General features: G+C 30.0%; 1 protein-coding gene across 4 annotated transcripts; it reads right to left on the bottom strand.

Moving 5' to 3' along the window:
* Positions 1 to 14: 14 nt before the first annotated feature.
* On the bottom strand, positions 15 to 1,663 carry LOC120353568 (inhibitor of nuclear factor kappa-B kinase subunit beta-like). Of its 4 annotated transcripts, none has more exons than XM_039437693.1 (3): positions 1,597 to 1,663; positions 823 to 967; positions 15 to 294 (listed from the first exon to the last, which is right to left on the bottom strand). In XM_039437693.1, the coding sequence occupies exons 2-3, from the start codon at positions 932 to 934 to the stop codon at positions 38 to 40; spliced, it is 369 nt and encodes a 122-aa protein (XP_039293627.1). In that variant the 5' UTR covers positions 935 to 967; positions 1,597 to 1,663; the 3' UTR covers positions 15 to 37. The 4 variants fall into 4 exon arrangements, with proteins under 4 accessions (XP_039293627.1, XP_039293624.1, XP_039293625.1 ...); XM_039437690.1 differs by having other exon boundaries at positions 1,314 to 1,657; XM_039437691.1 differs by having other exon boundaries at positions 1,430 to 1,657.
* Positions 1,664 to 11,004: the final 9,341 nt, after the last annotated feature.

The following is an 11,004-nucleotide window of genomic DNA, read 5'->3' as shown; positions in this document are numbered from 1 at the left end:
TAGTGGGAGGAGAAAAAAGTATTTTGTAAATGGACTGCTAATCAATGTTAGGTAAATATATTTCAAGTGAATTTTGTAAGTTTACTTGTCTGAGATCACCGAGCGAGCAGTACTCCATGCTAAGCACTGGCAGTTCGGACTTCATGGACGCAAAGTCGCCGGGCAATTGCACGAAGCTCACTACGTTGGGATGGCTGAGACGCTTCATTATGCTCACTTCCAGTGTCCATCGTTCTCGTTGTTTGGCGGTCACCTGGTCGAATGACACGTTCTCCCAGCGACACTTTTTCAAAGCTGTAAAAAACATCAATCAACTTGACAATTATGTAGCAAAATGAAATGTGTTTGAATGATATAGATTTTAAATAAATAGAAATAACAAAAAAGTTTACATAACAAAAATTTAAACAAATTGAAATGAGTTTGAATTAATTCAGTAGTCGGAGACATACTAATTGTAATTGGAATTGAGTGAAACAAGAAAGAAAACCTGATGGGATAACAGGTAACAATGAAATGAGATTATTATTTTCTAAGTAGCAGTAATGGCTTTGGTGTGGGGGCTGCTGTACCTATTGTAATAAACGCAATAAGAAATAATGATCAGCAACTACTTCGGACTTTCACTGGTATCCCAATGTAATAAAAACACTGCACAACTATTTTACACTAATCTATTTGAAGCATCTGACATAGTCTATTCATAATCCTCAGTCCTAGGCAACAGCCTGAAATATAAAGTATCTAAGAAAATACAGTAACCCAATTTTATACATACTGTAAACATTTTATTAAAAGTTAACAACTATTGAAGTGACTTACCGATGTATTCATCTTGCTTTCTCCACAATGTTACAACCCCGAATCCTCCAACTCCAAGGACTCTGTCTTTCACCCAGGAGCCATAAGTAGTTATCTCTTCTGGCTTCATCATTTATTGTGTCATCAAGTCTATCAGAGAATCAACCTGTATAGAAGAACGAGATGGAAAGCTATATTAAGTTGACCTTAAATGAATATTTACTGGCTTCATTATTATTATTATTACTGGTTTCCTTAGCCGAGTCAATTGAGACTTGATGCGTAACAGATTAGGTAGTGGAAAGATGAATTTTTGCACGGTGCTAGTAAACGTAGTAGGCAATTGATAATTGGCTACAAATACAACACAAAAACTGGCTGAATTGATAAAAATAGTACTATTGTCGATAAAAAATCATGGGTTAGAAGGAATACGTGCAATTTAAATCTGTCGAAATCTAAAAATAGATCATTGGTAGCTAATCTGATACTTCTGGTAGCTGATTACACACCTTATTTTGAAGAATTCAAGTAAAGATGATAATTTCAATGTATTTAAAATTATTGAAAGCATCTTCAGAATAATTTAAAAAATGATAAGCATGAAATGAATGACAAAATTACTGACTTAACAGTGTCATAAAAATACACTGATATTTAATTCCAGACTGCACACTGCACAAGTTCCAAATATGCTAATGTAAGATTATCACTGTAACTTACAAAAAACTGTTAATTGAACTTGTAAATATTATTAAATTAAACAAATCACCAATATATTTTAACAATAATTACATAGTTCCAGCAAAGAACAAAGTTTAGAAACAGGTTATGATTATGTTATCGTCTGCCGACTAGATAACCACAATAACACGGCAACACGGCCCCTATGATCGATCCGTTTTCATGAAAGGCGGTTGTTTTTAAGTGTTGAGTGCGTTGAATTTACAACAAAATAACTTTCGAATTTACGTTATTTTATTATAATAGAATAAACGTTTTTTTTTGCTGGTATTATCTATTATGTGTACTATATTAATTTCATGTGACTACATTGTATTTTTATCAAAATTAAAAGTAAAGCACTGAGAAAGAAAACCCTTTCAAATAATAATTGATAGTCCGGTCGCAAATTTAATGTCATTTGGTGATCATTTTAGGGTAACAGCCATGGAATACGTTTCAATTTCTTCTATAGGTCTAGCATAATAAGGATAGTGATGATAAGTCGCAATAACAGAAACGATCTAAATTTTATAGGTTTGAAATTTATCTGTATTCCTTTCACAAAAAAGTTATTTAATGGAAAAAATTGAAAAAAATGAGAAAATCACACAACTTTCCTTGCCGTTATGAAAATTAATCACCTGACGCTATTGTTCACGCGCATCTCAAGTCTACTATTCAAAGAACCAAGCCAGCTGGTGACAGGACAATAACGCTGGAGACACACGAAGTCTGCTATCTCTTCATAGTGAATGATTCAATAGAATCAACAGTTGCCAACAGTTTGCAATTAAAATAATAACATTTTAATTGTAGAGATTTTCATGCTCAATCTTTTCCACTTGGAATTTTTTGTTTAAATTGTCTATGAAGCCTGATTATTGGGAATGTGGGAACACACACACATACACACACACACACACACATACAGACCGATACCAAAAAAAAACTTTTTTGGACTCAGGGGACCTTGAAACGTATAGAAATTTAGGAATTGGGGTACCTACCTTATTTTTTTCGGAAAGCAATACTTTCCTTACCTATGGTAATAGGGCAAGGAAAGTAAAAAAACGTTTTTTGGGATCTTGAAGGTATAAAATAAAATATGAGTAAAATTTTAGAGGGAAATTTTATACAACAAAATTTGTAGAGGACGGTTTTAAAAATATTTTTGTTTAAAAAACGGTTGAATATCTCGAATGGTTATTGAAATACAACCGATATAGCAAAACCCTAAAAACTTTGGCGGCCATCTTATTTCCGAGGTGTTTGCCTGTGATTTCGACTTATCATCACAATCCTTATTATGCTAGACCTAACAAGGAATAATTGAGACATCTTTCACGGCTGTTACTCAAAAATGACCACGGAGTACATTTTTCATGACATTTGCGTCCGGACCATGAGTAGAAAATTAAAATTCAATTTACCTATGAATCGAAAGTCGAAACTCGAAAGTGTCTATATACAGTGAGGTCCACGTTATAATGGCAGTAGAGAAATATAGGAGGACAACGTTGCCGATTCTCTGTCTTCTATAAACGATAGGTTTATTGATGTAATATTAACTGTTCATTCTCGCTTATAATAATCAATAAAACTTTATTAAGCAAGAAATTATATTTTTAATAACTTCATTATGAATTTTCATAATTAAGATGAAATATTTTGTCAACTAATTATTAATTCTACATTGTTAAAAGACGATCTGGCAACAGAACAAAGCGAGAAAGAGATAGCGCTATCTGCTTTGTTGAATGATGAACAAGGATAGCATTATCATTGCTAATCACTGTCATTATAACGTGGACCTCACTGTAGGCTTATAGTATGAATGTTATAATGGTAGTAGAAGAAGAGGCAACAGTGTTGCTGATTCTCTACCATGCTACTGCCTTCTAAAGAGGATAGCTGATACATATAGTATCTGATGTAATTTTATTTGAAATAATAAATCACATTTTATTAGTTGAGAAAATATATTTTTCAATAATTAAATAATTTTATACCGTATCAGAGAAACCCTATACACAATATTATTGTATATTCTATGATTGAGACTATATTATTATTATTGAATACCGCAATAATAAATTTCAATTACATACCTACAGAACGGTAGCCTATGCTTTTGACAATATTATGTGGTTAGTAAGTAAGAGTAGGTAAGATACAAAATAATATTTCCCCGTAGGTTTTCAATTCATTTTATTACAAAATCCTCTTTAGTAAAGACATTCGGCTCAAAATGCTTAAAAATTATATAGTAAGCTATAAGGACTCACCTCACAAACTTCACGAATTTTGTTCAACTCTAGTCAGATAAAATTTCAAGTACGGTATTATTAATAATATTAGTTTTTGAAGTATTTTTCATGACACTACATCCAGGTTTTTTGAATAAAGGTTACTAAAACTTTTATACTATGCTATGTTTTAATAACTTTTATTCAAAAAACCTGACTGTAGAGTGAAAAATAGTTAAAAAAACGAATTATGATCTAGCAGTTCGTCATGGAATGTGAAATAGATGAGTATTATTCAAATTATTGTAATATTCATTTCTTACCTTTTTCTCCGTACGGTAACTTCTTTAGACTATTTACTAATAGACTATACGGTAACTTTTTAGCACTGGAAAGAATCCTAGACACCATAGTAAGTAGTGAATTACCTAAATTACTTTCCTGTTCAGCAATACCACCAAGGTCAGATAGGTTATCTCGAATACTAGAGATATCTAGTATTATATCTCGAGATATAAAAAAGTTGTAGAATGAATATTGTAGGAAATTATGTACCAGCTTTAATTTGTTATAGGACAGTCAAGTCCTTAGGATACATAGTTTTTGAGTTTTATGCGAAAAACAAAAAATAGTACCTTTAAACTACCCCCACCCCCTTAGCACAGGGGGTAGGGGTGGGGACTTTTGATATGTTTACCTCCTTACTACCCTTAACAGAACTGTGGGGTCAAAAATTGTCTTCCAAACATTTCCCTCTATACCCTTTTTTGAGCATTCATTGCCTGGACTACAATAGTAAGATTCAATACATAGAGTCAGAAGTCAGTGGAAATTTTAAAACTCCATCAAGTACTTTTTCAATTATTTTGCCTACAATTATATACCTACTAGAATTGATAAAATTATCATAGAAATAACTAGTAGGCTACCTACCCTTTTTAAACTTTAAAAACTAGTAGTTCAAAAGGGTATTAGTTATCCCTATATAATAATTGAACTTTTTTAACAATTCACATCCCTACCCTATCTGTCTTGCTCCTGAAGCGAATTTGATTTCTATGGTATGGGTTGAACTAATGTCTGTTTCCACCATGGTCATAATTCAAGACATAATCCGCACAAGCTCGGTTAAGACATTTGAACATGGCCAAATAAATACGCTTTTTAACGAGTACACTGGAACATAATATGGATTCTATGGCGATAGTTTCAATCGTTAATTTCAGTGCACACTCTTGTCAATCGTACCAGGCCTGACCATGTTCAAATGACCGAACTTTTTGAAACCGGGCATTAATGTTTAATTTTTTTAAAATTTTCTATGTTCCCTTATAGTAAATCATTTCTGGCTATTATTTATTCCTGGTTTGATAATTTAGTGAATATTCAATTGCCTATAGAACATGTGCTCGTTACTTTTTACAAGTAATACCGGCGCCACACTCTTGCCGAGTGCATTAATTAATATTCTCATTAATAGCTGTGGACAACGTTGATCAACTCTTATTGGGCAACGTTGCACTCATGTGTTCCAATTTCCATCGGGCTATTTTCTAGCGGTTGACTACAGCAAGATTCTTTGTAGCATATTAGCACAACTTTCCAGTGTTGTAAATTTTTTGGGTACGACATTTATTAGAAGGAGGCCACTCAACTCCACTCAACAGATCAACAAACTTGAGAAAAGGTTAAAAAATGGCCATTTCAATAATATAGATTTATTTTCTCTCTTTTTAGATATACGCAATGAATAATTATTGAGAACAATATTATTGCTTTTTATATAATACCTAAGTGATAAAAAGTTCTTAATAATCAATGTACAGATAAATAAATTATTTAAACAATTATTTACTGGATGAAACAATAGGCCTAAATTAAAATTTCTATTTTTTACATATGAGGTTCCTAAACTGATCAATACAACTAATGAATTACATATATGAATGTAATTCTACTTAGACTAAATTAATAAAATAGTTATTGCAAATTATGAGCAATTTAAAACATAGATATTGAAAAGGCTGTGTTCATTTATTATTTCTTAAAAGCAGTTAGCAATTCTACTAAAACGGTCAACAATAATACTAATTTTTCATATAAGTCAATGTGCAAAATCTTAGTATTCTATCAATTTTTGATAAAAACTGATAAATTATAAAATTTTGAAATGTGTTATTCATAATAATGAGATAAAGGAATTGAACTACAAAAAATACTTCAAGAAATACTGTTTAGATCATCAATTTTAATAATTCGAATAGTCATGGTGTGGATGAATATTCTGTGCAACATGCATATTTCATGAAAGTTTCAATATTTTCTCAAATCTATGAGAATTCTTGACAACTTAAAATTATGAAGATTGAAGAAGGATGAATCCGTCCTCATCAAAATGAAGTATTATTGACAGCTGCAGGAAACACTATTTTTTAGACTGCAGATGATATCGCATAAAATACAATATATTGTTAAATACATTAATAATCACAATGCAACGTTTTCTCCCGAAAAAATGATGTTCAAACAAGTAGAGATTTCATAGAAACAAAACATTAATAGCCTATTGAATAAGTTTGATTGAAATAGGCCCTATAGGCAAAACCCATTGATATACTGCCAATGAAAATAAAATAACATTTGAATAACTTCATAATTTCGCAGCCTCAAGAGAAACATCTACAGTAAATATCATCAAACATAAGAAGAATTCAGTAATCAGGTACGCATCGTATTGCATACGATAGTTTCAAGGCACTGGTAAATCAGTAATAATCTTGGAATAGCTTCAATACTAACGATATTCAAAAGAAAAAGACACTGAATAAGACAAAATACTCAAGCTGTCAGTATCAGGCAAGATAACAACAGTCTTTAACGATTATCTATTGCATGGGATGAATGTATCTAATATAGAATTCAACTTATAAATATGTAAAATGGCATATAATAGGTGGCCACAAAATGATATACAATGCATTCTCTACTTACTACATTTGGAAAAGTTATTGTTTTAATTTCAGAGATAAATGATAGAATTCAATTATGTACAGTCAAATAGTTTTGGACTAACATCTTCAGTCATTATAAAATTGTAAGTAGTATTATAGAATAAATTTAAATTTCATAAATACAACATTATTATTTAAAATCTTTAAAGAGTGCATGATTGAGAGTTATTTGAAATTGGTAGTTTTTAATAACAAGATTACATACATTATAGAATCAACCGGAAACAACACGTATTAGCTTTAATCAGCAATCAATTAAACTTTATCCATGCAATAATAATAATATTATTAACATAATCTATCCTAGGGGATAAAGGTTGGTCTGGTGTTTTACATTGCAGACTTACTTTTGTATTTATGAAACAACAATAAATTTGAATTGAGGTTCACTGTTATTATTTATCCTTGAGGGAGAAATTTTTTAAGAGAATATTTGAAGATAAAAGTATAATAAATTGTACTCATTTGAAGCGCGTTATTGAAACTATAATAAATATTGAAGTATCGTGAGTAAAACTAAGGTCAACCTCTAGATATAACGTGAAGATTGTTCTTTCTGCAGGTGCTAGAAACTATAACTATGTATCATCTGTTAGTAAAATTATGTTCGATCTTTACAAGTGCAGTAAATATACTTTTTAAATTGTTGCTTAATAATATCATTTTACAACCACTCCTTAAAATAACATATGGATGTTTATAATAGAATATTAATATAAATTCAGTCAAGAAAAACAAAATAATTTATCCTAAGCGACCTATAAAGTACTCGTTATAAATCAATAAAAACTATTGCGTTTAGTTACAAATCAATAGCGTCTATTAGCAGTACTGCCTATTGATGAAAAAGGATTGCTATCCTAATTTTTCCAAACAATTAATTTTAAAAATATTTTCAACAAAATATATATTATATAATTATATATATAGCTTTGGATTTCGAATTGGTACGCAATTACATCTTACTAACAATATTATTGTAAACTCAGTTCAATAGCATTGATAAGTTGGTGTTACACTTTGCAAATTTTCAAAGAAATGTGCAGTTAACAGTCATGAAAATATTATAATTACGTCGACAAACGTCTACCGATTCTAACAGTAAAAAGATTAAAATAATTCTATGATATATATTACATTGAGTCAGTTCAGATATATTATACTCTTATTGCAAATGTTCATGAACATCTTTATTTCTGTATTCTCAGTAACAGACACAGATGAATTTAACACGATCACAGTGAAATTATGAAAATATAACCATTTAACGTTTGAATAACAATAACACGAGTGAAAGATACATCTATCTAGAGATTTCAGAATTCTTTATTGATTGATACAATAAGTACATCATCAAAATTATGAATAATTAAATATTAATCATATTATACTCGTATTTTCGCTGATCTCAGGCTTGTTCATGAATAAAATAATTTTCAAATCACTATTATCTTCAAGGCGATAAAAAATCTCTTGTAGAATCAGAATTACAATGTACAAATTATATCTTTCTTCAACAAATTACAATGTACAAATTATATCTTTCTTCAACAAATTACAATAATAATTGACTTTCTACAGTAAATAATGATTGCTATATAAAATCTCAATTGATTTACAACAATTATTTATAAATAACTATGAGCGTTGAAAGCACGAGGTATTAAATAATTTAAAGCGCAATTCATTTGTTCTTATTAATCTAAAACATAAATCAAACTTAATTGCTACCAAAAGTTGAGATTCAAGTATGATTCACTTCATTGGATATACTGAACGTTTCATCTAACAACAGATAAATCTCCTTATACAATCTTATATTAACAATACCAACATAAAATATTAAGCTACTGTAAAATAGATAGAAAAAAAAATTATACTTAAATTGGAATCTAAGTAGAAAATTATATGCGGTAAAAACAATTCGAATAATCGAGAGTTCATAAAAGCTTGCTTGAATCGAAAAAACAAAAAATAATTTAGATTTGTTTAAAGCTTATTACAATGAAGTAATACCAAACTCACTCAAAGAAAAGGAAATGAGTCTTCAATTGAATTTAAACTTTAAATACAAAAACCCAAGGTGAATTCTTCGAGACTTATTGTGAAAATAATACATCTATAAGAAAACAGCAATTGAAGCAATCACATTAAATATTAAAGTTAGCACCTTTACGTCAACTATTTAGTTGAATGAGAAATGGGAGCTGCTTCTCTGATAAACTTGACTAAAGAAACTGGCCTATATCAAACTATCATTTATATTTATTGAAATTATATAATCCTACCATCGAGCATTTTTATTTACTACTGGTTTACAGGTATACAGAATACTAAAAATAATCTTAAATCAGTTTATAGCTTTTTTCTTATCATTCTTTCTTCATTTTCAATCATTCTTTACCCAAACTTTGATAGAAGAACAGTACTAGAAACATTATGGACTTGCATAAATTAACTCGCTCATTAAGATGAAAACATATTTTTACACTTCTACAGATTACTACATGCATTCCAGTATTTAGGTGTTATTACAAGCAGTTACAGAACCAACTATTATCACAGATAAGTTTCTGTTGACAAAATCAAATTTTTATACAGCAAAAGAATCGGTGGTTGAAAGAGATAAGTTACAATAGTTCAATGTTATCATTTATAGTGTTATCAACCATTCTACAGATTTTCCTATCAGATTTGAAATATAAATAAGTGAAAAAAAATTATGTTGCACTTGCTGACTTTATTTACGAAGGAGATGATGAAGATTATCATGATATTTCAATCAAACATAGGTAGTGTCCCACTTGATTTTTTTAGGCAGAGCCGCCACTGCCTATTAGAATAATGATCCGTACTAAGTACAACTAGATCCTTGAATCCAGTAGGGAAGCCATAGATCAAGAATAAGGGGTTGATACTGTATTTGAATTGAAAAAGGTTTCAAAGGAAGAATTAACAAAAGTGATTAATAGCCTCAAAGGCAGTAGTGCTCCCGAGTATGACAATATTCCAACTAGAATAATAATCAAAGACGGCCTAAATCTTCTATCTATACTTATAAAATTCTTATCTCACTGACTCACTTACTCACTGATCACGATTTCTAAAAAACTACTGGATGGATTGCAACAAAAGTTAGAATATAGCTTCCTTATAGGTCCTAGGTGCTCACTAAGAGATCTTTTGGCGATATTTTAACTCTAAGGATGGTTTTTAAGGACTTAAAGTTCGTCTTTTAGCATGTATATTCTTCTTCTCTCAATTTCTCAGTTATGATTGAAATGTACATACCATGTTTATATACAGCTATGATCATAGAGAAACATTAGCGTAAGTTTATTTACTTACGCTATTGTTTCTCTATGCTATAATCTAGAGAGAGTACCTTCTCGAAATAGTTGTTACGGTTAAAATTGGCAACTAAATTGATTAACAGTCTGATTTTGTCAGGTTGGCAGTAAGTTGATTGATTGATTTTTATTATGACGAGCTAGGTCTCGATAGACCCGTTGCACTAAACAACAGTACAATACAAAACAATTAAACAAGATACAACAGTATTCAAATAAACAAGAATATAAGTATTACAAATAAAAACAGTTAACTGTTGGAAGTTAAAATAGAATTAATTAGATAATATAAATTAAGATGATTATAAGTAGATAATAAAGATAATTTTATGAAAAAGAGAGAGTAGAGAATGAAATAAGGAGAAGAGTAAGAGAGATGAGAAAGTAGAAGAAGAAGAGAAACTGAAGAAATTTAGATAATATAGATTAAGATAATTATAAGTAGATAATAAAGATAATTTTATGAAAAAGAGAGAGTAGAGAATGAAATAAGGAGAAGAGTAAGAGAGATGAGAAAGTAGAAGAAGAAGAGAAACTGAAGAAATGATATGAGGATGTTGAGGATGGTTTCTAAATAAGATTTGAGTTCTGTCACTTTGTTAGGTTATACTCACTAAGTTGAGTCAAAAACTGCTTCAACAATATCGTTGAAATTTGTATTCTAAAAAACTTCAGAAATGACCATGGCTGAATTTTTGTGCAAAGAATAAGGAAATTGGGGCAAAATTCAACATACGGAAACAAAGCGATTTTTTATTGAAACCGACCAATAGCTGTTGTTACCATCCTAACTGTAAAAATATGGTTAATAGTAGTACCGGTAAGGTGCTTTATTCATGTATTAATTATTCCAAAAACATTGGTTGATTC

The sequence above is a fragment of the Nilaparvata lugens genome, chromosome 11 (genome assembly GCF_014356525.2).
Source record: "Nilaparvata lugens isolate BPH chromosome 11, ASM1435652v1, whole genome shotgun sequence".
In the NCBI taxonomy this organism is placed as follows: Eukaryota; Metazoa; Arthropoda; class Insecta; order Hemiptera; family Delphacidae; genus Nilaparvata; species Nilaparvata lugens.
This window is presented reverse-complemented; position numbering and strand designations above follow the sequence as displayed.